This window comes from Thyridium curvatum, assembly GCF_004353045.1.
Source record: "Thyridium curvatum strain D216 chromosome Unknown NODE_16_length_530760_cov_82.129700, whole genome shotgun sequence".
NCBI lineage: Eukaryota > Fungi > Ascomycota > Sordariomycetes > Thyridiales > Thyridiaceae > Thyridium > Thyridium curvatum.
The window spans coordinates 504,781-530,760 of NW_022156771.1; the positions used below are offsets into that span (position 1 = coordinate 504,781).

The 25,980-nt window shown below is 56.0% G+C and overlaps 12 protein-coding genes across 12 annotated transcripts; 6 read left to right on the forward strand and 6 right to left on the reverse strand.

Moving 5' to 3' along the window:
• Positions 1 to 86: 86 nt before the first annotated feature.
• Positions 87 to 826, reverse strand: E0L32_003697 (uncharacterized protein; the record flags this gene model as incomplete). Its single annotated transcript, XM_031138026.1, has 2 exons — positions 87 to 343; positions 469 to 826. 2 exons carry the CDS (start codon positions 824 to 826, stop codon positions 87 to 89), a joined length of 615 nt encoding a protein of 204 aa, XP_030998467.1.
• Positions 827 to 1,262: 436 nt separating this feature from the next.
• Positions 1,263 to 1,692, reverse strand: E0L32_003698 (uncharacterized protein; the record flags this gene model as incomplete). Its single annotated transcript, XM_031138027.1, has 2 exons — positions 1,263 to 1,342; positions 1,467 to 1,692. The coding sequence occupies 2 exons, from the start codon at positions 1,690 to 1,692 to the stop codon at positions 1,263 to 1,265; spliced, it is 306 nt and encodes a 101-aa protein (XP_030998468.1).
• Positions 1,693 to 2,209: 517 nt separating this feature from the next.
• Positions 2,210 to 3,820, forward strand: E0L32_003699 (uncharacterized protein; the record flags this gene model as incomplete). Its single annotated transcript, XM_031138028.1, has 3 exons — positions 2,210 to 2,764; positions 2,826 to 3,436; positions 3,499 to 3,820. The coding sequence occupies 3 exons, from the start codon at positions 2,210 to 2,212 to the stop codon at positions 3,818 to 3,820; spliced, it is 1,488 nt and encodes a 495-aa protein (XP_030998469.1).
• A 2,594-nt stretch (positions 3,821 to 6,414) lies between these two features.
• E0L32_003700 (uncharacterized protein) lies at positions 6,415 to 7,938 on the forward strand (the record flags this gene model as incomplete). Its single annotated transcript, XM_031138030.1, has 2 exons — positions 6,415 to 6,526; positions 6,590 to 7,938. The coding sequence occupies 2 exons, from the start codon at positions 6,415 to 6,417 to the stop codon at positions 7,936 to 7,938; spliced, it is 1,461 nt and encodes a 486-aa protein (XP_030998470.1).
• A 640-nt stretch (positions 7,939 to 8,578) lies between these two features.
• On the reverse strand, positions 8,579 to 10,195 carry E0L32_003701 (uncharacterized protein; the record flags this gene model as incomplete). The annotated part of the gene is made up of 3 exons (XM_031138031.1): positions 8,579 to 9,621; positions 9,681 to 10,002; positions 10,061 to 10,195. 3 exons carry the CDS (start codon positions 10,193 to 10,195, stop codon positions 8,579 to 8,581), a joined length of 1,500 nt encoding a protein of 499 aa, XP_030998471.1.
• Positions 10,196 to 10,758: 563 nt separating this feature from the next.
• On the forward strand, positions 10,759 to 12,051 carry E0L32_003702 (uncharacterized protein; the record flags this gene model as incomplete). Its single annotated transcript, XM_031138032.1, has 1 exon — positions 10,759 to 12,051. One exon carries the CDS (start codon positions 10,759 to 10,761, stop codon positions 12,049 to 12,051), a length of 1,293 nt encoding a protein of 430 aa, XP_030998472.1.
• Positions 12,052 to 12,923: 872 nt separating this feature from the next.
• On the forward strand, positions 12,924 to 14,231 carry E0L32_003703 (uncharacterized protein; the record flags this gene model as incomplete). Its single annotated transcript, XM_031138033.1, has 4 exons — positions 12,924 to 13,093; positions 13,244 to 13,516; positions 13,666 to 13,815; positions 13,889 to 14,231. The coding sequence occupies 4 exons, from the start codon at positions 12,924 to 12,926 to the stop codon at positions 14,229 to 14,231; spliced, it is 936 nt and encodes a 311-aa protein (XP_030998473.1).
• A 494-nt stretch (positions 14,232 to 14,725) lies between these two features.
• E0L32_003704 (uncharacterized protein) lies at positions 14,726 to 15,897 on the reverse strand (the record flags this gene model as incomplete). The annotated part of the gene is made up of 3 exons (XM_031138034.1): positions 14,726 to 15,050; positions 15,124 to 15,655; positions 15,792 to 15,897. The coding sequence occupies 3 exons, from the start codon at positions 15,895 to 15,897 to the stop codon at positions 14,726 to 14,728; spliced, it is 963 nt and encodes a 320-aa protein (XP_030998474.1).
• A 1,392-nt stretch (positions 15,898 to 17,289) lies between these two features.
• Positions 17,290 to 18,401, reverse strand: E0L32_003705 (uncharacterized protein; the record flags this gene model as incomplete). The annotated part of the gene is made up of 3 exons (XM_031138035.1): positions 17,290 to 17,823; positions 17,877 to 17,902; positions 17,957 to 18,401. 3 exons carry the CDS (start codon positions 18,399 to 18,401, stop codon positions 17,290 to 17,292), a joined length of 1,005 nt encoding a protein of 334 aa, XP_030998475.1.
• A 785-nt stretch (positions 18,402 to 19,186) lies between these two features.
• On the forward strand, positions 19,187 to 19,688 carry E0L32_003706 (uncharacterized protein; the record flags this gene model as incomplete). Its single annotated transcript, XM_031138036.1, has 3 exons — positions 19,187 to 19,218; positions 19,270 to 19,384; positions 19,494 to 19,688. The coding sequence occupies 3 exons, from the start codon at positions 19,187 to 19,189 to the stop codon at positions 19,686 to 19,688; spliced, it is 342 nt and encodes a 113-aa protein (XP_030998476.1).
• A 413-nt stretch (positions 19,689 to 20,101) lies between these two features.
• E0L32_003707 (uncharacterized protein) lies at positions 20,102 to 21,630 on the reverse strand (the record flags this gene model as incomplete). The annotated part of the gene is made up of 4 exons (XM_031138037.1): positions 20,102 to 20,997; positions 21,198 to 21,367; positions 21,430 to 21,532; positions 21,591 to 21,630. The coding sequence occupies 4 exons, from the start codon at positions 21,628 to 21,630 to the stop codon at positions 20,102 to 20,104; spliced, it is 1,209 nt and encodes a 402-aa protein (XP_030998477.1).
• A 1,936-nt stretch (positions 21,631 to 23,566) lies between these two features.
• Positions 23,567 to 24,805, forward strand: E0L32_003708 (uncharacterized protein; the record flags this gene model as incomplete). Its single annotated transcript, XM_031138038.1, has 1 exon — positions 23,567 to 24,805. The coding sequence occupies one exon, from the start codon at positions 23,567 to 23,569 to the stop codon at positions 24,803 to 24,805; it is 1,239 nt and encodes a 412-aa protein (XP_030998478.1).
• Between the last annotated feature and the right edge of the window lie 1,175 nt (positions 24,806 to 25,980).

A 25,980-nucleotide genomic window follows, 5' to 3' on the forward strand; every position in this document is an offset into this window, starting at 1 on the left:
TACAGGCAGTGCACTCGCCTTCCTTCCAGCCAACACACACCCACAGAGCAGGCCAGGACCTCTTGCATACATTCTATAAATACAGTTTACATGGACTTGAGGTAGTTGGTCTCCTTGATCTTGCTCTTGCGCTCCTTGCGCATCGCCTTGCGCAGCTCCTCCCGCTTGTCCGCCGCGAAGACGGCGTTCTCGACGCTGTTGTTCTCGCCGCCGGGCAGGTTGATGGACTGCTGCTGCAGCGGGATCTTGGGGGCCAGGGCCTCGATGTCTCCGGACGCGAGGAGCTTGGCCTCGAGCTGGCGCTGGCGCTTGGCCGCTAGCCGTCGCTGTTTTCTTGATTTGGCTGTGGTTCGATAATGTGGTTAGCTGGGTGTCTTCATAATTCACAATTCACTATAGGCACTTCGCATGGAAGGTCCCGTCCTATACCGCAGGACGGAAAAGACAAGGGGCTGAGGAACGACGTACAGAACTCATCACCAGCGTCGGCATCGGCCTCCTCGGCGGCCTTCTTCTGCACGTCCAGGCACTGCCATAGCCACTCGGGGTACTCCTCGTCTGCGCGCGCCACGGGGTCCTGTTTGCCCTTGAAGTAGTTGAGGCCGCTGAGGACCGTGCCCTTGGGACACGACGACAGAGGCGCCTTTGCGCTGCCGCCGTCGCTCGGGGCCGTGGTCGCGGGTGCTAGGGGATCGGAGGCGGTTGCGTCTTGGGCGGCTGCAGCGGCGGGCTCACGCCACGGCGCGGACACAGAGAATGGTCGGAGGGCTAATTGGGCGGCCGGCCGGATGGCTGTCATCCGCCGCAAGCATGGTCGGCAGATCATGGCTGGTATGTGTGTGGTTTTGGATTATGTTGGGTGGATGGCTCGTGAGAGGTAGGAGTGGAAGCTTGTTAGCGATGTCAGGTAGTTCTGGAAATTTTCTAGGGCAGGCGGAGTTGGCCGGCTAGGCAATCCTGATAGAACTGCGCAACGCAGCACGCGACTGAGAGTAGACACCTCTCCCATGCACCAGAACAGGGCAATTGGTTGGCAAAAATTGAATCGTTCAAAATGTAGATTTCACATTTTTATGTACATAATACAGGACCCAGCTCAATAAAGTCCCATCCACACAACAGGTCTTCATGCGAGGTCGATTGATATCAGTTCTCTTCCCAGCTCCCAAGACCTCCCACTCCTAGTATGCCCGATCAATTCTGAGTAATCGAGTCCAGGGTCTTCGTAATTCACTCCAGTGCACCTCGTGCACTCCTGCGGTCTACTCCTTCGAGATGTAGTTTTGTTGCTCGAAGAGGTAACCCTTGACTCTGGCGTCCTTGAGAAGCTGAAGGTATCGTTCTGCAAAGCAATTGGTCAGTAACATTGTTCACAGTAGTCGACAAAGAGGCTTCAATAGAAGCCCCAAAGAACTATGATGAATGGTGCCAATGCTGCCGGGTAGGCCACTGGACAGACAACGCACCTCTCAGATGACCGCACTTCTCCAGATGGTTGACACCCTCCCGGTAGTAGCATTTGCTCATCTCCTCCCTGACTAGCCGGCCCATCATGACCTGAACCCATTGCTCCCGGATGATGGCGTCTTGGGCCTGCTTGAGCCTCTTGGTGTCATCGTAGTCGACGCCGTCAAAGGTAGGAGGGACGGTCGGCTTCTTCGCGAGGAAGGCGGCGGACTCGGGGGTAGGCATCGCGACAGTCCGAAATGTAGCCTTGCTGGAGTCGATGCTCGGAGGAGGGGCGAATTGAGTAACCTCGAGCGCTGCTGCTCCGAGGATGTTGGGTTTCGTCCGTGGGTTTTGCACTCAGCAGCTCTGTCGCTTCAATGTGACGATTGGTATCGGCTCCAAGACCATTGGTGGTTTCGACTTCCGAGAATTAGCGCCTTGCTTCTCAGGCAGCTGCTGGTATGTGGGCCAGGCTTCAACGTCAAGGACACCGCCCCATATAAATTCACACCGCCTTGCCGAAACCCCACTCAAAAGTCCCTGCAACAAAAATTTCTGCTGGCAGTTCCAACCACTTTTTTTTGCCCATGGTCCAGCCAGTGCGTCTGCCTTTTAAATCCTGCTCATCCTGCTGCAACAATTTTTCCCACCTCAACACACATCTTCCCCCCCTCAGAAATTTATCAGTCTCTGAGTGTCGCGCATTTTTCATTCTCTTCTTCACATTACTGCACATCGTATCACACTTCACACCATCACAATGGGTAAAGTCAAGGACGTCAAGACCAAGTCCAAGGCCAAGGCCACCGACGCTCTGACTACGGTCAAGAAGGGCGGTGTTACTAAGGCTTCCACCACCTCCAGCGCCAAGTCCAAGCAGCTGGCCAAGGATGTTGCCAACAAGGCCGTGAACGGCAAGGAGAAGAAGAAGTCCAAGAAGGTCGAGGTCTCCTCTTCCGAGAATGAGTCTGAGTCTGAGAGCGAGGACTCTGCCTCCCACTCTGAGGACAGCAGTGAGTCTGAGTCTGAGGAGGAGGTCAAGCCCAAGCCCAAGGCCAAGCCTGTTGCGAACGGCAAGAAGGCCCCCGCTGCCGCCAAATCTGACTCCGATTCTGATTCCGACTCTGACTCCTCCGACTCTGACTCTGAGGGCGGCGCCAAGGCCAACGGTGCCAAGGTTGAGGCCGACTCATCGGACGCTGACAGCGACGAGGACAGTGAGGATGACAGCGAGGAGGAGAGCGCTGAGGATGTCAAGACCGAGGCTGCCAAGGCTGTTAAGCCCAAGGTGAACGGCAAGGCTAAGGCTGAGAGCGTGAGTACTCTTTCGTCCCAATTTCCCCCCAGCGTCACAGTGCACTGACAAACGGCTTCAGTCTGACTCTGAGGACGATTCCGAGGCTGACTCTGAGGACGACTCCGACGATTCTGACGACTCTGAGGAATCTGATGAGGAGGAGGAGAAGGAGGAGAAGGCTGCCGCCCCCTCCAAGAAGCGCAAGGCTGAGGAGGAGGAAGAGGAGGAGGAGGCTCCTGCCAAGAAGTCCAAGACCGAGACTGCCGAGGAGGGTGCCACCACTCTCTTCGTCGGCAACCTGAGCTGGAACGTTGACGACAACATGCTGTTCGAGGAGTTCAAGTTCTGCGGCGATGTCTCCAGCGCCCGTGTCATCACCGACCGCAACACCGGCCGATCCCGCGGCTTCGGTTACGTCGACTTTGCCAACGCTGCCGCTGCCGAGAAGGCCTTCAACGAGAAGCAGGGTGCCTTCATCGACGGACGTGACATGAAGCTCGACTTCTCCACCCAGCGACAGCAGACTGATGCCTCCCCTGCCGCTCGTGCCAAGAAGTACGGTGACGTCGTTAGCCCTGAGAGTGACACCCTCTTCATCGGCAACATCCCCTTTGAGACTGAGGAGGAGACCGTTTCCGCCTTCTTCAGCGAGGTCGCCAACGTCAAGAGCATTCGCCTGCCTACTGATCAGTATGTCCTATCCCTTTGTCATTTCGTTTTCTCCATTTCAAGCATCGCTAACCAAATCACAGGGAGAGTGGTCGCCGCAAGGGCTTCGGTTATGTGACCTTCTACTCTGTCGATGATGCCAAGATGGCTTTCGAGCAGCTCAACGGACAGCCTGTGGATGGTCGCAATGTCCGCCTGGACTACTCTACCCCCAAGCCCCAGCGTGACTTCGGTGACAACCAGGGTGGCCGCGGTGGCTTTGGCGGCCGTGGCGGAGGCCGTGGTGGAGGCCGTGGCGGTTTCGGCGGCCGTGGTGGTCGTGGCGGCCCGCGCGGTGGTGGCGGTGGTCGTGGTGGTTTCGGTGGCCGTGGCGGTGGCTTCCAGGGCAAGAAGATCACTTTCTAAAGGTAGAAAGGACCATGCCGCACAGTTCCCGAGGGCTCTTGCACACATGACACTTTGGTTGGCTTTGTTGGTTGTCGGTTCTATAAACTTGCACTCCGTCCTGGAGTCGTGGGCTTTGAGAGACATATTCCTCATTGAGAGGATGCTGCGATATACCTGAGGGCTTTAGCAACTATCTGTGGGCTGTGGATTTGGTGTTGTTTCACGACGCCTGTCATCGGGTGGCTGTGCTATGCTCTACGCGCCTCTGTGCGTTGCAAGCACATGTACGATGGGTTACCATGCTCTGTGGGCTTCTGTGGGCTCTTCTGATGGAACGAAGTTGGGAAGAACCTCCTTATGTCTCTTGGGGCATCTTGGAGGGGACCAAGCTTCCTGATCATGACGGCTTGTCGGTACCACTGGGGGCTCTTAAAAGTTCTTGCTGGCATTTATTCACGGATGCGGTGCGTGTCCTGGATCGGCGTTGATGCTTCTTCTTTATTTTCCTTTATAGCTTTGTCTGGCCGGCTGGCAAAATCATCCGACAGTGTTCGAATCGACCTGGTTGATAGTTTGTTGAGCTGGTAAGTATACCCTTAAGCACTCTATTCCCCATCACTGCGACTCGTGGATCTTTGTCTCCTTGATTCAGACGATATTTCGAAGTAGTCTCCAAATACCAAGAATTGTTCCAGCTGGATGCGATCAAATTGCCTGTGTTGTGCTTCGGCCCCCACGTATATGAACGGTTGGCAGGCGTGTAAGGCGGTTGGCGCGAAATCATAGGTAGCCATGCCTCAACCAAACAGTACCTGGATACCTATTGGCCCTGGTATGCTTACATCTGTATGGGAGCTACTTGGGAGCTGAAATGCAGTCATCTGTCACGACCGAGTCATCGTGTTGTCAACAGCCCGGCTGACGAGGTACTAGTCCAGAGCGGTGGGTGCGGGGAAGATCGTCATTGGAGGCAGCTGCACTGCCCTGGTGGGCGTTGTGAAGGCGCTATCACCTAAGACAGGGCGGCGGAGGGAGAGATGACCTCTTGGGACAGTGGTCTCGCGTGATCCATTAACGTAGTGGACCAGGTAGAGTTTCTAAAACAATCAGGTCTGTTCCCCCAACTTTGTATGAGGCAGTCGACTGGTCTTGTGCCCATTTTGTTTGGCCCCTCTGACGAATAAGAGGTGACCGTTTTTAGAACGGAGATGCACCTACTTGAGTATCAATACGTAAAGTAGGCCGCATGTCATCACCGCGAAGGGCTACAGGTTGTTCCAAGCCGTGATAGCTAATACCTACAACTGGCCTCTGACCTTGTCGCACGCAAACACCATCGCTACTGGCAGAGGATCTAAATGAATGGGCTGACGACAAGCATTTTGTCGCACCATACGGCCTGCACCTCAGTCTACTTAGCATCATTCGCAACCATACCTCCGAGGCCGGAACGCGAGGTCGAGCGGTTCGACCGCTTCGTTGAGAAACCAGGGGGTATAGTTGAGGCGCGCATCGACTGTTGCAGGACACGCACCATTTGCTCAAACTTGCGCATCGTTCGGTATTCCATGCATAGGTAGTGTCACTGGGCAAGGGACTGTGGTCTGGTTTTTGTTCCGACAGTGTCGTGTCTGCCGCATCCAGGACCCGTGTAGGTACAACACGTCCTGTAAGTGCGTGCATGCCAGCGCAGGGATTGGCGTGGGAGGTTCACGTTCAGGGTGGACGCCAGCGGGTCACGCATCCACCTGGCCGCCTGTTCCGTACACCTCATTTGACCCCATCTCCAATCCATCTCCACCCTTCTTCTACTTGTACTGGCGCGAGGAAGCGGGTTCACTGGGCTGTTTCTCTCACTTGTGCAAACCAACTCCATACCCCCAACCCAGGTCAGCCAGCCCAACCTAACCAGGCGCTAAATCGGGCGTACGTTCAAAGTACAAGTACGACAAGTGGACAAAGCACGACGACCAGGACGACAAAGCCTCCACCGGTTTAGTGCGGTGAAGCAAGCACCGCACTGCGACGTAATAGGAGCGGTCTGCACTGGAGGTTGGGGTAAAAAGAGACACCCCTCATCAAGTACTTGGCTATCGCGTCCCGGCGACGGAATAAGCCTTTGGCAAGAAAGGATACTTGTTCCAGGAGATCCAAGTTTTGAGCACCCTCCGTCCGTCTCCCACCCAGTTCCACCGTTTGCGAAACCAGCCATCCTTCTTTCTGTATCCCCTCCCATAAGATTGATCCTTCTTTCTTTTCCCGCCGGTATCCCATCGTCGCGCCCGCTGGCATTCCATCTTTATCTTGTTTGACTCGTCTCCTGCCCGACAGAGAAGGGTCTGTCTTCGCACTCTCGAGCGACCCCTGGTCTTGACATCACTGATAAGCTAGCGGGGATCGCGGGGCTTGGTCGGCTCCCTGGCTCCATCTCAGTGCTGCTGGCTCCGCCCACCGCCCGCGTCGAAGCACCACAGGAGGGACCGTTATCGGTGAGAAGGGAGGAGATACCAGAAATACTGTTGTCGTTGGCTTCTTTTGGACAATAATCTTCGAGCCGACTCTATTGTTTGTTCCCTTTGTTGTTGAATCTCATCAAGCGATTTCCCATCGTCATGGCTCCCTCGGAGTTCCAAGGCCAGCATGGCAACTTGCAGTCGGGAGGCAGAACGGCAGAGCGCACCGGACGGGTAGATGCGCCCTCTCAGTCCCAACGTCGAAATGATGGTAGGTCCTTGGAAACAAACTTGTTTTGTTAGTGTTGCGACTCGGATGTGCTGACGACCACAGAATCTTGGGTTGAAATCGCTTCACAGCCGTCGTCGTCCTCACTGTCATCCATTGGAGATGAGATCGTCACCACTGGCCTCAGAGTCGGGGTCGGGCGGGCGTCTTATCCACCGCAACAACCCATACGCCGTAGAAGGCTCCTTCAACTGCAGCAGCGACAGATGCAGCAGCGGCAGCAGCAGCAGCAACATACATCCATGCCGCAGTCATACTTTGTCAGCCACGCTGCAGCCCAAGGCGGCATGAGTAGCCAGGAAGAATACGACGAGACAGAGAGCGAGGAGGACAGGGTCATGACCAGCTCAACCGAGAACGTGCCCGCTCCAACTCCAGGCCTGGCAGGCCAGCCTGCCACCATGGGGCCGGCCGCCGACTCGGACACGGACTCGGATGACGACGAGAACGCAACTGCTCTTGGCCGCCCGTCCGATAGCCCGACGTTCAGGCCCCAACCCAACGCCTTCTCGCACCCACCGAACCACCTTCAGCATAGGAGCCACTCCACCAACTCCTCAGTCCCATACCATCCGCCTTACGGCCGGCCATCGGTGGCGCAACGCTCACAGACCAGGGTCAACCGCAGCGGCCCAAGTTTCATGAGTCCCCACACCCGCGAAGACAACGACGAGGCCCTGCGCGCATCGCTGACGACACTCTTGTCCTGCGCGGCCGCCGCGAGGGGCCTGCCCAAGAAGGACGAGACGGCGACAGGTCCGTCCGGGATCCGCAGCGGTCTGAGACCAAGCACGCAGCCAACAGGCCTGCAGCTCGTCCAGGAGTCGGAGCTTATGGACGACGGCCCCGCCGCCGCCGCCACAGGCGCCGCCGCGCCGAGACTCGCCGTCCCGCCCGAGCGCAAGCTGCAGTCCCGCACGGCGTCCAACTCCAGCGCGCCCAGCGGCCCCATCTCGACGTCTTCAAGAGCAGCCGCCGACGCCGCCGCCGCCGCCGGGGAGAAGAGTAAACGCTCGGCTTCGGCCACGCAGACGACCAAGTCCTCCCGGGCGAGCAAGAAGAAGAAGACATCGGCGGCGGTCCTCGACGAGGAGCACCCTGCCTCCATCAGCCCCACCCTGCTCACCTGGGTCGTCGGCGCCGGCGTCGTGGTCCTGGTCTCCGTCGTCGGCTTCGGCGCCGGCTACGTGATCGGTCGGGAAGTGGGCCGGCAGGAGGGCGCTTCCGCCATGGGCTTCAACGGCCTCGGCGGTGGCGGCGGCGGTGCCGGTGCCGCCGTCAACGCCTCGTCGTCGTGCGGGAGCGAGCTCGTCCGGTCTGGCGGGTCTGGGACCGGCGGCACGCTGAGGAGGTTCAGGTGGGGTGGTGGGATTGGTGGGAGCGTAGCTGCCTGAAGAGCAGGGAGGACAGTGATGGGCCGAAAGCTTATGCGTATGCTGCTGATTGATGGTATCATACGCTGGTAGTTGATCGGGGAAAAGGCTGCCTGGATGAGGAAAAATACCCCCTTTTTTTGTCGAATTGACGCATTGCGATGAGATGCGGTGTGAGCGGAGCCCTGGGTTGGTCTTTTATGGAATCCGCTCTTTCTCTTTTTATTATTCTTCGTGGTCGTCCCAGGATGGGACGACGTTGACTTAGGGGCTATGTGGTCATGCCGGGAGTTTTCAGTGTTTTTGTCCCCCCTTGGATGATATGGGGACTGGCCGGGTCGTCTTTTGGAATTCGGGGTATGGCTTTTATGAGAAGGAGGCTTATTGGAACATCTTCTTTCACCCCAAGACGGTTATCGTCAGTACATGCCAGGCAGCGTGAAATAAAAACCCAATTTTTTCGAGCATCATTAATTCTGGGCTTAGACGAGACTATTCGTTGAAAACGGGGAATTTATATTCAAGGAGTCCAGGTTTGCCGACTAAATCGTTAACGCTACAGTTTCCAGCCTAATAAGCGTACACAAAAAAAAAAGAAAAGTCCGGCGACCAAACACCAGCAAACATTTCCAACCGTTTTCCCCTGTTCAAAACCACCTGTCTACAGCACGCTCAGATCCAGAGGCACACTGCTTCCCCTCCCAGCGCGGTACTTCTTCTGGCTAGGATGAAAGTCTCGCGGCTTGGGGAACTGGTCCTCGCCCCTGAACCTCCAGCGCGCGTCGTCGACGTTGTAGCGTATCCCGGACCCGACGCCGCCGCCGCCGCCGCCGCTCGAGGCCGTCCTACTGTGGCCCCCGGCCGAGCTCGTTGGCCGCTGCAGGTTGCTCGAGCTGTGCGTCGGTGAAGGGCTCTTGCCGCCGTTGGGCGTGAGCGTAAAGGCCGAAGGGTCGAGCATCGAGGCGCGCAGTGTGGACGGTGCGCGGCTGCGTGAGGTAGGTGGAGGGGGCGCCGGGCCGGGTGGCGCTGCCGAAGACGGCGGTGGTGGGGGCGCTGCTGGCGGTGCGTGAGGCGGGCTGGGCGCCGCGGCGCGGTTGACTGGAGGCGGTGGTGGGGGAGGAGGTGCGGATGTGGGTGAGCTGGCGCCTGCGGCTGCGCGGATGGCTGCTTGGACGGCGATGCTGGGTGTGCTCGGGGCGGCGGATGGAGGCGGCGGTGGTGGTGGAGCTGGTGGCGCCTGGCTTCTAGAGGGTGCTGAGGGAGGGGCTCTTGGAGCAGCCGAGGATGGCGGCGGTGGAGGAGCCGGCGGTGCAGATGGCGCGGAAGGAGCTGCTGCCGAGGGCGGTGGAGGTGCTGGAGCGCCGGGTAGAGGTGGTGGTTGAGGAGCTGGTGAGGAAGGAAGTGTGCTCGAGGGCTTTCGAGAGCCAGGTGGCGGAGGAGGTTTCTTGCCGATAGGAGGTGGAGGTCCCTTGTTGATCGATACTGAAGACGATGGCCTTGGTACATCACTGAGGCCTGTCTTTCTTAGGTGTGCAACTCCAGGGTTGATCGCGGGTGAGCTTGATGCGCCAGGAAGCGGAGGTCGCATGCCCGGAATGGGAGGTGCTGCTCCTCCAGGCGGCTTGGGTGCTGATGCCACTGGTGGTTTCGGGACGGACCTCGAGGACCGTTCTGGATCTGACAGATAGGACGCATCTTGGCTGGCTGCTCTGTAGTCAGTATCAAAGCAACCGTTGTACAGCATCGATCGAGATGAAACATACCACCTGTGTCGACACCACCGCCACGTTTCTTCAACTTGGGCATTCCACCGGCAAACAGGCCTCCTAACTGTGGTGCTGCGCTCTCCATGCTCGAAACTCCGCCATCTCTTGAGCCCTGATCACTGTTGCTGCGAGCTCTGTTTCCTGGGACGGGAGGAGCGAGGCCGCCAGGGGCCTTGGGCATTCCCGGAATCGGCGGTGCTCCTCCCAGCGGTGACGGACCCGGTCCGCCGGAGGACTTGCTTACTTGCGGTGCCGATCGGTCGTTTGTTACGGTCTTCTTGAGGGCTTTTCCCTTGCTGATATCGGAGAGGAGAGCGCCCTGAAGAGTAGCATAGGTTAGCAGGGGGGGGGCAGTCATGGATCGAGCACGAGCTTACTCGTCCAGCTCCTCCGCCGGCAGGGCGAGAAGGAGGGCCACCTGGTCCTCCAGGCGGCGGCGGAGGAGGAGGAGGCGGAGGTCCCCCTCCTCGTCCGGGCATAGGAGGCGGCGGCGGTGGTGGTGGGGGAGGCATCGTAGCTCGGACCGGATTGACGCCGGCAGCTGCCAGATAAAGAAGCTCTGTTCCAACAGGATCAGCACCGAAGTCCGCCCTTCGCGCTTTGGCAGCTGTGCAGTAGTGTAATCGATACTGGCGACACCTTTATGCGTGGGAATAAGGCGACAATCGCAAGCTAGAAGAGGATGAGAAGTAACTGATGCTTGATCTTTGTGAATGGGGGGAAGGAACGTGGAAGCATAGAACCTAAGGCGAGTGCCTAAGCCGCGTGTCGTCAGTATGTGGCGCAGCTTCGCAGAGACGTTGGCCAGCAGTTGCGACCCACTGTCTTCATCAAGCCACAGCGCTTTCCGGAAGAGTTTTAGTGGGTGAGTTTTGGCAGCAAGCCGATTGGACCCTGAGCTTTCTCATTATTCAGAGCTGCAAATCCAATGAGCGCATCGTCGCATCACATCACGTCGCTTTTCTCTATGCCTTGATCGAGTTTGTGTCGAGAACTTCAATCGGCTGCCATTGCGAATATTCCTCCGACATTTTCATCTCTAGTAGCGCGCTCAAGTGTCCAGGGAGCCTGCAAGATGTTCCACCCCCGGATGGCCCGTAGGCCAAGAACCGATCTTTGTCAAATTTGCGAGCTTCTCACTGTTCGGCAGCCCAACCTCGCGAGGCGGTCTCTTGCGACAATTGTTGCCAGTCGGCCAAGCATTTCTGTGCCAAAACGGCCCTCGAAATCCGGCCCGTCGATCTTGACTACTAGATACACGGCGTCAGCTCAGAGGAGAGCATCGACTGGCACGGAGGTGCCGGCAGGACAGGCAAAGGAGGTGCCTAACTTGGCCGAACTGGTGGCCTCTGTCGGTCGGACGAAGCAGTCCTTCCTGGGCCAAGACGGCCTTCCCGAGGAGGAAGCGGTGCTTGAGGCCTTGCGAACCTGCGCAGCAGCAGCAGAGCTGCTCATGGACTCCACCGTACAGCCAAAGTTGAGCAATCTCGAATTTCAGTCCGACACTGCTGCATCCAACCTCCTGTCGCTGGACGAGAACGGCCGAAAGATTGCCAAGAGTTCGCCATCGACGCAGCAGAGTGCTACACCTGCACGACTCAAGGATGTGATTGGCAAGGTCTCGGAGGCTGCTTATGCCATTATCACCCACCCACCCGTCTTCATTACACCGCAACTGCTGGAACTCTACGTCGACATACAGGCCCGTCTCGTTAAGCCGGGGACCTTACCTCAGGTGTTCACATTGTATGGAGAGAAGCCGCTGCCAAGAGTTTCAGGAGGCACAATCAAATACGTTGCGCAAAACCCAAACAAGGCATCGAATGCTGTACCTCCCCAGGTTGTTGAGAAGGCTCTAGACGCTGCAATCGAAGCCAAGGACCTGGATGCGGCCGTGGGCATAGTCGAGACTGGTTACGCGAGCAAGGCTTTTGTCCGCGCCAAGATCGTTAGGAAGGCGCTGGTTCCCGTCTCGGCATTCGCTGCGGCCCCGGCCGCCGCCTATGTTCTCGCCACGAACCTATCACAATTCCAAGATACCATGGATAAGAGCACGGCAACTGGCATTGCTTTTGCAGGCATCCTGGCCTACGTGGGCTTCACAGCCACCATCGGTGTGGTCGCTGTTACTACGGCTAACGACCAGATGAAGCGGGTGACGTGGGCCCAGGGAACACCTCTGAGACAGCGATGGATCCGCGAGGACGAGCGAGCTGCCCTTGATAAGATTGCATGCTCCTTTGGATTTTCAGAATCATACAAGTACGGTGAAGAGGAGGGCTCGGAGTTTCAGTCTCTACGAGAATACATCCTGAGGAAAGGCATGGTGTTGGACCAGATAGATCTCATGGAGGGCATGAGCGGCTGAACAGCAAGAGAGTAAAAGAAGAGTCATGTCGAGAACTGATCGACAATTGGTCATCTCAATTCCGCATCGCCAAGAGAGATAACGATGCCTTCCGGCCGGAAAGTCGCCGGTAAGTTCTAGGGCTGAACGACATCAAGGCTCCGCAATGAACCATACATTTCTCGATAGCCCTCCACGCGGTCGATCATTAGGCTCAGCCTCAAGACAGCTCACCTGCCAAGAGCGGTAATCACTGATATCCCGGCGCTAGCGGATGCGGAACTACCAGAGGCGATCTCAACTGCATATGTGCGACATGCTTTTTCGGCCAGCCTTTCGTGAATATCAGTGTCTTCTTGGCGTCAAAGGGAGGCCAAACAACCAAGAGATGCGAGTCTCACCTGCTGGGCCTGGAACGTGCCGCGAGATGGTCACGTCTTATCTTGGCGAATTTTGCTTTCGAGGACACCGCTCACGTCCACATCTATCCCCGTCGTTGTGGTTGCTAGCTCATGCTGCCACTGACAAAACGGGACACTTGTACGACCGCTGTCGCAGCTCTGCGCTCTTGGCTCTTATCAATGACCCGTCTGACTTTGACGGACGATTCATGAGCAGACGGCGAGCGACATCTGGCGTGGGATAGGGATGGGCATCAAGGTCCCATCTTCGCGTCACTCACTGCGGTGACGAGGGGAGGGGGGAGGCATGTATGATCGAGGGACCATCTTCACCGCCCCGTTCCCCTTTGTATGTATATATTGTATATCTCAAATACCCCCTTTCATTTTCAGACCATCAGATTTCAAAGAGAAGAAAACCCATCTCACCTGACTTGTCGATACTGTACGATCAGTGTCTTGTTCCGTTTGTTTCGAGACTCTTGCACGAATATGATCTCGGCCAGGACCACGGCACCTCGCAGAGTTCTCGACCCGGAGAAGTGTCGCCATTATGCACAATTCGCATCCCGTCTCCAAACGCACAGTTTCGATATCATCTACTGGCCTCTCTTCTCTCTCGTTGTCTTCATGCTCTTCCTCTCCTCCTGGTACTACGGCAGGTAAGCAACAAGTCCATTGCTTTGTGGTTTGCTTTGTTTTGTCTTGTCTTGTCGAGATAAGCCTCGGGGACCCATGGACGATCGATTCAGACTGACCCTCGAGACGCGCGTGTGTACTTTGGCCAACATCTTTGTTCCTTTTGTTTGCAGATCTATAGATGCCGTCGAGAAGTTCTCACCGCGGTCGCCAGAGCACCGCCGCCAGATGAAGAAGTGCATGTGCGTCTGCGCCCTGTGCACCGCCGTCTCGATCGCCTCGGTCGTCATGGAGACGTTTGCGCTCCTGGCGCTGCAGTTCTGCGACGGCGAGGACCTGCTGCAGCTGTACTGGTCCACCTTCACCATGGTGCAGATCGGCAGCGTCGTCGCCATCTTTGGCGTCATGCTCTCGGTCTGGCACTCGCTCCGGGGCCGGAAGCACCCGTGAGTCTACCCTGTCTCTCTCTCTCTTCCTCCCTTCCCCAGCCCTGTTGATGAGCATCTCATATCCCTTGTCTTCCCGGAGGAGTAGGTGTTTTTGCATGGAGTGAGACCCGTAAAGGAGGGAAGGAGCTAACCCGTTCACCCAAAAGGCCGTGGGCCCTGGCATTGGGCACGCCGGTGCTCGTCATCGCCGGACTGGGGCACTTCTTCAACGCTGCGCTGCAAAGAAAGATCAAGGAGAAGGCGCGCCGTAGAAAAGAGGCAGGCGGCAGCGCTGCCTCGATGTCGCTGAGCCAGAGGTACAGTTCCTCTGCCTTACACCTTGGAATGTCTCTTTTGATATCCCGTTCGCTCACCACATTCCCCCATCAGCCCTACGCAGCAAAACGAGGGCGAGGGACAGAATGACCAGGCCTCGACGAGCTACAATGCCAAGCTGATCGGGTATACACCGGGAGGGGGTCCTATAATCCAGTTTGATGAGAAACCCGAGCCCCTGGATGAGCGGGAAGCTACGGTCATCAGCACAGGCATCGATGGGGCTGTCACTGTTGCATTTGGCAAAGAAGTCAAGATCGTAGTCAGCAATGAGGAGACCGCAGAGGAACAGGCGACATGTGCGACACCAGGTATGGCTGAGCCGAATTCAGTGTCGTTCGCACAGGCATCACGAACGGGGTCGGTTAGTGGCCAGACCCTCGTGGCAGCTGGATGAACGGCTAGAGCTCTTTAAAACGGGTCAGATATGGCACATTGCACGGGTATTGAGAACCTGTCCTACAGTGTCAGTAAAAAGAGCATGCCCTTCCGATGGGCACCGTGAAGGACTTTTATGAGTAATGACAACTGGCGTGCATAGCACATAGGGGACAAAAAAATTGTTCAACTTCAGCATAGATGATGTATCAGCATGCCAATTTTTCTTTCATTGGTTTGGGCTGTGCTATCCAGTTAGATAGACTGCATATCAAGAACCCCCGGTTCCCAGACCCATGGCTAGCCTGCAGACTCTTGTGCTTATCAAAACCTGTCTTCTCGGTCTTCTCCGCTTCTGTATGGTGTGCACCCGTCTTTTGCTGAGAGGGTCTCACAGCATCTCTTGGCTGCTGCTTCGTCTCGGTTCTCGACCTCGCCGACACCGTCTTATACAGCGCTGATACATCATCCGCTGTCTCTGCCCCCCACGGGCATGTCTAGACCTCCAACGCCTCACTTCTCGACCTTGCCAGCCCGACCCACCTGCAAGATTTCTCCCGTAAGTCTATCATCGCTCCGCAGAACCGGCCAGCCGCTCACATCGGCCTTGGCCAGGGTGACCTCGAGTTTGGTGCCCAAGACCTTGAACGCCGACTTCTCCGGGACGATGGCTGCGAAGAGCGGCACCTCGGTCTTGTACCTCTTGGGAGGGGTCTCCGTTGTCGGCAGGTCGAGCGTTATCGTCTGGGGGCCGAAGACCACCTTGGCCTTCTCCTTGTCAATTTTCTTGAGGAAGAAGGACGCCGTGACTGTGCTTGCCGACTGATAAAAGTCCGTCCTGTGAACCCCTTGGGTCAGCAAAGAATTGTACCAATTAGACAGAAGTGGACCAGGGGTAATGGACAACGAACCGAACAGTATCAAGGAGCTCCTCGGAGGCAGCTTTGCCGCCCTTGGCATCCTTCTTGCCGCTGCCGATGAACAAATGCCTGTCCTTGGTCTCGCAGCCCTCGATCTTCATAAATTGGTCAAACTCGAGCACCCTCCGCTTGCAGCACGTGTAGCCCTTGCTGCCCTCGTGAAAGATGGGCACGCCAGGGTGGTAGACGCACTTCTCGCCGTCCCTGGAGGCGCCCTTCTTGTAGGTGGCGCCGCACGTCCTGCGGCGGCAGGCCTTGCCGTCGGGGATCTCTAGGCTCGGGTCGTCGTCCTCGGACTCTGGGGGCGGTGGCGGCGGGGTTGGCGCGTGCTGCGCTGTGGGCACGTTGATCGGAGTCCGTGGCAGGGCTGGCTGCTCGGGCACCGGCTCAACGATCTCCAGGGGCGCTTCCTTCTTCTCGATCTTGGGCGGCAGGTCGGTGGTGGAGTGCTTGCCCTCTGTGCAGGGGGGGATCTCCATAAACTCCTCGAAGGTGAGCACGCGAGGCTTGCAGCACTTCCATCCTGTTCATCGGAAGACGGAACAAATGTTAGCATTGAGTTGAGGGAGTGAAGGCGCCGGCCGAGATAAGCTCTTGCAGGAGGGATACGTCATTGCCGAAGAGATACACGCTCTCCAGGCGCACCGACGATAACATACCCTTTTGACCCTCGTGGAAGATGGGCGGGCCCGGATGGTACTTGCAGGTCTCGTCTGGGTCCGTGTACGTCTTGCCGCAACCTTGGTGGACACACTTCTGCGCCATGTTTGGTCGTGGAATTGCTGTGCGTGGGGAGGGGTAGCTCTTCTCTCGCCAGGATCAAGACGAATTGAGATGCAGGCTGCTCGTTTCTCGACAAGAGGCGGATGGGAATACCAAGGCGGTTTGGTGCGTAGGCCTGTGAGAAGAAGAGCTGTGCTTCGCGATGATGCTTCTTCCTCCTGGAGCCTCGGAATTGTCCCAGCATAGATGTACAGCAGAGTTTCGGCGTCGATTTTCTTCTGAGAGCTTCCAGAATCTTGAATCATTCCTACCCCACCCCCCACCAAAAAGCATCAACTAGGCCTAGCTCAGGCCTGAGTACACCCGGATACAGGGCGATCGACCCGCACCAGAGTTCAAAGCTCGGCGGTCAGGGTGGGCAGCTCAAGTGGCTGCAAGAAAAGTAGACGGATTTCCATCAAGGAGTACTTCATACCTAACATCTCGATCCGTGGCAATACCACTCACTGGCTTTTATGGACCCAAAGTAAACAATAGCCATTCAGTGCATGTCTATCAATACCCTGAGGGGAAATTTAGAAGATCACAGAATCATAACTGCCAGGGCCCCTAATTACTATGTTAGGATCTGATGTATTTCTGTTAGCAATCCGTCTACTTTTCTTGCAGCCACTTGGCAGCTGTAGGTGCCGCCGTGCCACACACGCGCTTGCTCCTACAGGGGTCCACGCTTTTGTCGTGTGAGTGGTTCGATGCTCCTCTTTCCTGGTCACGACATGCATTTCTCTCCTGAAGCGAAGAGTCTCACTTTTGCTTGTTAGGAGAGTCTGTGGTGGCCACTACCCAGGCAAGTGATGGTCAAATTAGCTGACGGACTGCTAACAAAAGTACTGGACTATCCATCAAAGTGCCGTATCTCGCGGTGAACTCCCGTCAATTATCCCGGCCCCGTCTTGCCAGGGCACTCAAGTCGCAATGCGTGCCACAAGTCGTCTATTGCAGCACGCCTGCAGAATCACCCTGTTCACCCGAGAGAACTGCGGGCTCTGTACGCGGGCAAAATCAGCCTTGTCTCACGTATGGGACTCCCGGCCCTTTGATTACAAGGAAGTCGATATCATCAAGCCAGAAGCAAAAGCCTGGCGAGACCTCTATGACTTTGACGTGCCCGTAGTAAGCTCCTTTCCAGTCACAGTAGATGTCAATGCCGACATCCATATCATTCATACTAAAAGGTCGTTTAGATTCACATAAGCAAGGCGCAAGCGGCCGAGGAGGACCCAACTCTATCCGGCCAAGCAGTCAAACTCATGCACAGGTTCAACCCCGAGGACATCACAGCTAAGATGGATGCTGTTGAAAAGGCATGAAAGGGCAGAGCTGACATACGGTCGACAAACGACGTCTATGATCTCGTTATTCGGTGTCAATGGCTCAGTAGGACTGGCCTTTTTGCGGCTGCGCTTTGCCGTGAGCAATCGCCAACGTCTCCGCCATGTGCTGCTGGAGACCAGTATAGTCCGCTGCTGCGCTCATCATTGAGAAACCCATTTCGGCATATTTTCTGGCCATCTCGGCGCTGGTACAGTAGATGCCGCACTTCTTGCCAGCTCGGTTTCCAGCTTCCAACACCCTCTTGATGGCGGCGTCGAGCTCCGCTTCGATCACTCCATTGATAATGGGGTGGCCAATGTTGTTGCCCAGGTCAAAGGGACCAATGAAGAGCACGTCGACGAGTAGTGCGATCTCATCGACGGCCTCGAGGGCCTCTTTGGTTTCGATTTGGACCATGACCAGCAAGGCGTCATTTGCTTGTTCAAGATACTCGGTCAGAGACGGAACCGGACTGAAGTTTTCCATTGAAAGTGGCGAGCCAAAGCCCCGGTTGCCTTCCGGCGGGAACTTGCACGATCTCACAACCGACCTTACTTCTTCTACCGTACGGATCAGTGGGACGAGAATCTGATCCTGGAGTCAGCATGTATATAGGTCAATGTGGACTCGGGAAAAGACAAACTAACTCCATGGGCTCCGCTGTCAAGAGCGCCTGAGATCTTGTTAGTGAAATTCGCCAGTCCGCGTCAGACAAGACGTTGCATACGCTTGATCATCCACGGTTGGAAGTCTGGTATTCTGACAACAGGAGTTGTCCCAGTCGCTGCTATGACGGGGACGGCCTCGTGCATGGCCGCATCTAGGAACCAATTAGAACCATATTTCCTGCAGACGCCGAACCACTCGCTGGGGAAGCTGGTACCTGTCATTTGCCCATGCTCGCAGTCCACCATGACCCAGTCGACACCCGGAGTCCGTGCCAGCACTCGGGATATGTTGACTCCCGGGAGCATTTGCCAGACGCCCATACTCGGCCGGTTCTCTGCAAAGGCCTGCCTTAACTTATTCGATTTTGCCAGCTGCGTCCTGCCGGCGAACGAGGATCCATGCCGAGGACCTCTTGTAGGATTCGCAGTGATAGCCGTAAAGGAGCAATGACGAGGTCGTGCCCTCGGCGCTCCTTTGAACAGAGCCGGTAGCACGCGAGACATTGCCAAGTGTAGACGAGCTTTTGAAGTACTTAATTGTATTGCTGGAGACAAATAATGGGAAGAGAATAGGTCTCCGGGTTTCGGGGGTACTCTCTTCTCACACTGGCAGTTTGCGGGGTCAGCATGGATGTGCTCCCCACCAGCAACTACATGCCAAACTCAAGACCTCTTCTCTAGACTAGTTGGATCTCATAAAGACATCTTGTCTTCACAGGTTTCTCAAGCTCACGAGAAAAGTCAAAAGCTATTTAGTAGTAAGCTGCACAGATCGTTTCTTACACGCTCCGAAGTTCCCTGGTCCCTAGACAGATACGAGGGTTTGGATCCTCACGAAGTGAACTGTTTCTCGTTACTGCCATCGATCCTACTACTATATCTACATACCTAACTACGAGTAAACAAGTCTCTGGAGATAAGTCGAGATTCGTATAAAGAGGTAGGTAGGTAACGTAGGTGGTGGAATCCATCAACCCAAAGGTACTTGTACATATCCAACGGTCCTAGCTTCACCCCACACCGCGTAAAATCGCCCTAGCTTCTCACTCAAAAGTCTGCCCAGCTGGATAACCTCCCCCTCATTGGCGGTACTTATTATTTTGCTGGTCCTTCACCACCTCCGTTCGCTACAAGCCGGGTCCAACTGCGTGCCTGCTCGGCAAACCAAACTCTGCAACAACGACGTTTACGTTTCACCGCCAATTCCGTGATCTCCTGCTGCGACTTGTACGCCAACTATTTGCTTGCTTCCGAGGAGCCCAGACCCACCGCCAGACTTGTCAGTCACCATGTCGTTCCTGAACGGCTACATCGATAGTAGGTTCCTCCCCCAGGAGGCACACGAGGCTTGAAACTTGATACATGAGCGTAGCGCAACTGACCTTGGACCCTGCTTTGCCTTTCGCGCAGAAAAGGTACTCGTCATAACAGCCGACTCGCGGACGATAGTCGGCGAGCTCGTCAGCGTGGACAACCAGACCAACTTGGTACGTCTTGCCCCTGCAGAAGAGATCGAGGAGAGGCCGGGTATACGTGTGCCCAGCACAGCACGCAGCAGCAGCATGCCATACTAATACCCCGTGGCGCGGGTCGCAGGTCCTCAAGTCAGCCGTCGAGCGCGTCATCAACACCCCAGACAACCCGGAGCCGTCGGTCGAGGTCCCCCTGGGGCTGTACCTGATCCGCGGCGACAATGTGTGCACGGTCGGCCTGGTGGACGAGAAGCTGGACGCGGAGATCAACTGGACCAAGGTCAAGGGCGAGGTGATTGGCGGCATCAAGCACATATAGGTAGCCGGCTCCTCGCCGGGACCATCGAGAGGTCCGCGACATGATCAGCTGAGGCCAGAAACCTTCCGACCGGCCCTGGCCATTTCATGACAGACAAGGCTGCTGGCCGCGGCGGAAGGACTACGCGAGGAGATGGGAATGAGAAGGGCACGACGGGCCGAGAAGGCAGGGACTACAACTGGAAAGGCGGGACTAGCCGCGGGCATGACTGTCACGACCAGGGACTGGACTCTTTACACAGAGTAGGGTATGCCTTGACATCTCTATCTCTTCCCGGTTCGCCATGCTAACAGACCGCCTACTGCAAGAAAAAAAAAAGTACGGGATGCTTTGGGAGGATGGACGATATAAAACGCTTATAAATGAGATACCCCCAACCAATTGAGAATGGCTGCACACAGCCACATTTTAGACTATCCGAAGACCTGTTTCATCCAGAGAGGCGCGAGCTTGTCTTCGCCCGGCGACTTGACAATCCTGTTGATCCTGTTGCCCTTGGTGTGGCTCAGCCAGCCCTGCGTGTCGCCTGGCACCTCGTCGAGCAGCAGGGAGTCATCTGGATTCTCGACGCTCTGGGTGCTCTCTTTGGCAGCGGGCTTGCTGCGATTCCGCTTGTCGACGAGGTGCATGCCGCGCGTCCACTGGCCCGAGGTCTCGATACGAATGTCCTCGAGCGTGGGCGTGCCCTGCCAGGCCGGATCGTCACGAGTCATCATGTACCAGACGGTCAGGGGGTCATGCAAAGACAGGTCCGGCTCCACCTGATCTCCCACCATGTCGGTGATCTTGTTGAACGTGCCGGCGAGGATATGGCCGATCCATCGCGCCAGCGGACTTCCTGCGTCGACGTGGGGCTTGATGCTCCGCTCGAAGAAGCTCTTGTATAGGGAGTGCGGCGTGGTGATATCCAGCGGGCAGAGCGACAGTTTGAGCTGTTTCGACAGCTTTTCCGGGTAGGGCGGGAGGGTCGCCGCGTGGCTGGGGACGGGAGGCATCGTCGAGGCCGGGGTGGGAGAAGTGAGGGCGTACACACGGGCGGCGGCAACGGCATCGGCATAGGTGTTGAATTCGCCGACGGGGGTGATGTTGCCGGGGATGTGCACGGAGCCCCCCATGACCACGAGCTCCTTGACGCGGAGGAACGTCTCTGGGTCCTCGGCGGCGGCCATGGCGATGTTGGTGAGCGGGCCGACTGCGCAGATGGAGATCGTGTTCTCGGGCTCTTCCCTCAGAATTCGAAGGATCTCCTTGTGGGCTGGGAGCTTGGCTGGCGTGAAGTACGGAGAAGGGTTGGCTGAGCTGTCGCCTTCTTTGAAGAGAGATTGCCAGGTGTCGGCCGGCGACAAGTCCGGGTGCTTACTTCAGTCAGTCCATGCATGTGGAAGGCGAAAGGGTATGTGGGTGAAAGCATCCTTACTGCTTCGTGGACGCCATGCAGACCATCAACACCATCTCCGGGTATGTTAGCAAGGGGCTGCTATCCTGGCCTCCCACGAGGACGATACTTACGGAAATAGTCTGCCATGAGGCAGTCCTCCTCCAACGGATGATCAGGGCCTACCGCCACCAGCGGCTTGAAGTGCTTCAGGGACTCGAAGCTGTTGGGCTTTGAGTTTGCCTCTCGCCAAGCAATTTCCTTCTCAATGACATGGAACAGGGCAACAACGTTGCGCAGGCAGCTGCACGCCGGTCAGTCTTATTTTCCTACAGCTATATCAGGTGTTTGGCGCGGAACCCGGACCTTTGCAGAGGGACGTTGCCGTAAGTGACAGACAGCAGGACCAGCTCGAGGTCCTCAGGCGAGGCGCTGAGGGCCAAGAGCATGGCCATGGTGTCATCGACACCTAATCGGACAAAAGATTAATTTGGATGAATAAACTGTAGCTCGTGGCCATATCGTACCTGGGTCTGTATCGAGGATGATACGGTTCTTTGGCGCCATCGTGAAGAGGCGTAGAGCGACCTTTTTCTGGAGGAGCGTTGGTGTTTCACCTGGTTGATTGAGACAGGTCAGTTTCTGGTGGTACCACAGCGAGACCTAGTGCAAATTCAAGATACACTCGATGATAATGATGACAAATATCTGTTGGGCAACGATAGATATTTGCTCGTGAGGAGTGGTGATGTGGCTTACAGCAAATCTTGTCAAACTAGTTTATATGAAAGAGTGGGATGGGCAAGACGTGGACTAGGTAATTGCTGAATGATAAGGTCAGCACACAGTTTTTTATTAGCTATGCAGGGTAACTCACAGATTAGAGTATTTGACCGAAGCAACGTCCTACATCCACACGGAAGGAAGATAGACCGTTTGCAAATTACTGAACACTGCCCTCGTGAGGCTGCTGGTGAAATGAAGCATTTGGAAGACTCATAGGATTGATTATCTGGACGGAGCTTGGCGGGGCAGGTTGGCTGAACCCCACGGAGACCATTGGCCGAATCTGAGCAGAAGCTCCGAGTTGTGGTGGAGGGTCAAATGATGCAACCAGGTAGGCTAGGTATTCAGGTTGTGTGCAGGAGTTGCACCAGCACCTACCTAGTCTTAGACCAAATCCGGTAGGTAAGGTGGTGACCTGCACAGGCCAAGAACATCTGCTTACACTAGGTGCCTACCTAGGTAGTTGATGGAAGTTCATCAGGAGCTATCTCAATGCTTTGGTAACTAAGAACATAGAATGCATGTCTTTGCTCTGCGAGTCACATAGTCGAGTCCTTCCGGAACCAGCCCAGTAACTAGCTCTTTGTCAATTTGACCATCACTTGCTCTAGTACTGACTACCTAAGGTAGTTATGCCGGATGACTAATATAGGTAGTCAACTGGAGAGCTTCTTCTTGTTGAAAGCATTGTTCTGATTTGTTCGGAAGACATCGAGGAGAAGGCCTGGAAGAACTGGAGGTCGCTCAACTGCTACAGGGATTGTTTCTGCGTGTTACAGTGGGCCCAGGGGTGGTGGAAATGTGGTGGAAATGGCGACGCGGCCCTTGCAGTGGGTGGTGGTTGCTGCACTCTGGCGATTGGTAGATCAAATCCATCAAATCAAATGCAAGTCACTTTTTGGGGGTGGGAGGGAATCATTGGCGGCAATTCAGCCCGGACCCCTGACTTTGATTTGCCCGCACCAGACCAGACTTGACGCGCCCCAGTCGCCATCCGCACCCATTCTCCGTCCCATACCGCATCCATTAAGTACTTGGCCTTCCAAGGGCTTGGCTTGACCGACCAACCTTTGACTCCGTGCTTTTCGGTGCTACTGTAGGGCAGGTGCCGTCAAAAAACGCGCTGAAGCCACCTGTTTATTTCACACCAGCTTGAACAGAGGCAAACGCCAAGACTTTCCATCAACGAACGACCTCGACTTTCATCAAATCCTCCCTCTTTGCTACACAAACCACTCTGCACTCACCCCCTTTCCTCTTTGTTTTTTCTTCACTCTATTCTATCCAAATAGGATAACCCAACTCTTTAGCGGCCAGCGGGTGAGTGAATATCCTTTCCCCTGAACCAGATCGTCACCGGGTCCAAGCCGAGCTGGTGAATCAGATTAGCTCAACATTCTCCCACATGCACATCACACATGGAATCTAACTAACGTTGCACGCAAAAGTCAGCTTCCCATCACTATCAGCCACATACCTCGCCCACGAGTCTAGGGCAATTGCAGAGCCTCCCATCACAGGCCAGAATTCCCCGCACTTCTTCTAGCTCTGGAAGAGCTGTCAAACACAACCGGGAGCTGATCTCGGAGCTGCATCGACGGTTCAAGGCGAGGTGACAAGCACCAAGCTAGACGACGGTTCTCACAATAACCTCCAACGACACATCACCCACCTTCAACGCCCCCACACGAACCTGTCAACCCCGATCCTCGACACCATGGGCGCGTCAATGTCCACCTATGTGGGCTGGGGCGTGATCTTCAGTCTCGCCGGCTTCTACATCATCAATGAGCGGAACAAGGCTCACAAGCGTGAAGCGGCCAAGACCGCTGCGCTGAAACAAAAACAGGAGGAGCGCCAGACGCAACTCGGACGTAAGGAGACCAAGCCCAAGCGACAGCGCATCGAGCCCACACAGAGGGACTCGTACGCTTCCAAGCTCAAGCAGGAGGCGCAGCCTCAGACTTACCCCGCGAGCTATAGCTCCGATGAGGAGGTTGACAACCGGGAGTTTGCTCGACAGCTGTCCAATGCCAAGCAGGGCACCAACTTCACCTCCAAGTCCAAGGAGGAGACGCGGCAAAAGTCTGTCAAGCAGTCCCGCGCCAAGGAGATGCCCGCACCCGTCGAGAAGAAGGGATCCGCGCCCTCGTCTACCACTGGTGCTGATGCAGACGATGACCAGTCGTCGGTGGCTTCTCCCTCCATCAACGCCACCAAGGCGGGCGATGTTTCCGACATGCTCGAGCCAGCTGGTTCGGGCCCTTCTGTCCTGCGCCTGACTGGCACGGAGGAGAAGAAGGCCAAGGAGAAGAAGACCAAGGCGCCGCAGCCCACCGAGACCAAGAAGCAACGCCAGAACCGGAGAAAGGCCGAGGCCGCCAAGGCTGATCGCGAGGAGGCCGAGAAGGCAAGGAAGGTTCTCGAGGAGCAGCAACGCCGAACCGCAAGAATAGCAGAGGGCCGGGCTGCTAAGGATGGCTCCGCCTTTATGGCTTCGCAGGCTGCTAGCAACGCCTGGACCAACAATGGCGTCAACGGCAGCTCCAAGGCCGCCGAGAGCAACTTCATCCCTGTTCAACCCCTGGACACATTCGACTCCAAGCCTGCTCCCGTTCCCAATCCCCCCAAGGCCGCCGCCACTTCTGGTGACAGCTGGGTTTCCTCACTCCCGTCCGAGGAGGAGCAGATGGAGGCCGCTCTCAAGGATGACGATGCCTGGAGCACCGTGAAGACCAAGCCACGCAAGGGAAAGAAGAAGGATGAGACCACCGAGAGCGTCACCACCACGGCACCGGCCTCCCAACCTGCCGTTGCCGTTGCCGCTCCCGCTGTCAAGTCTCAGCCTGCCAACGGACGGCCAGCGAAGCCGTTCCACCAGACGTCCTCTTTTGCTGCCCTGAGCACTGACGATCCTGCCGAGGACGAGGACGACGAGGAGGAGTGGGATGTCTAGGAGGGGCACAGGGCACAGGGCTAGACTGCCCGAATGGTGGCGCTGGCTTGGTTAAGTGTTTTTTCACCATGTCAGACAGGACTCATGCTGGCTTCTTTTCTTTTGCAGCCATCCCGGTGCCTCTCCCATGGCACACTACTATATCGACATGTTTGTACATTACCTGGGACTATCAAAAAAAGGGGGAACATTTACTGTTGTCTCGTGTACGACCTGTCCCGCAGGATTGAGTTCTTTTTTGTTCTTTACTTTGTATTTCTTCCAGGCGAGGGCTATTCTGAACGAGTCATTAGTATTGGCACAATTCTTGCCGCTTTGCAGGCGGAACATTATGGAGGCGGTCGTGGAGATGGCACCAGATGGCGGCCTAGCGAAGGGGGAAAAAATGGTTGTCGAAGCGTTGTAACTGAATGGTTGACCACAGATAGTATGTATGGTATCGCCCCGATGCAGAGCAAATGAGAATCTCAATAAAGCGCACATTGATGATGCATCCATCACAGGGACACACAGACATGCATGCCACTTGGAGATTTGTTAGCTTGACAGCGCTGCTGTATGTAGATGCTGCATGTGAAGAATCTGTGTCATCCGGTATGGATCGCGTCAGGTGCATCCATCCAGGTCACAACGTGGTGAAACCATGGTTCAAGATAGGGTGCATATCGTCGACGTCCTCTCCCACCCCCTTATGACTAGGTGCATGTCTGAACCACATCTTTGATCTTGAACTCCAGGAGCATTGAGCCATTCGCTAGCCCATTACTTGATTGGTGAGCCACACAGCAAGCGCGGTCTATTGAACAATGATCTCCTCGAGTAGAGTATGCATGTGCCAGTTCAGGACATCCCATCGGAACTCCTACATTCGTCTTGGTCCGATTCCCTATCTTCAAGCCTAAGGTAGGTAAGTATGTCTAGGTTTGTACAAACGTGCAGTGAATAAATGTCCCTTCCTTGTCAGCCAACCACGCTGGCTGGAGAAACATTACAACCGGTTCAGAGTACTGTGTACTTGTAGTATGTTCAATGTTATATTATGTCGTATCTGCAGTCTCTTGGCCCTACTTGAATGCAGGACCCAGTGCCAAAGGTGGCCCTGGGACTCTTACATCCGCCTGCCTTTTTTGGGGGTTTTACTTGGGGGGGGGGGGGGGGGGGGGGGGGGGGGGGAG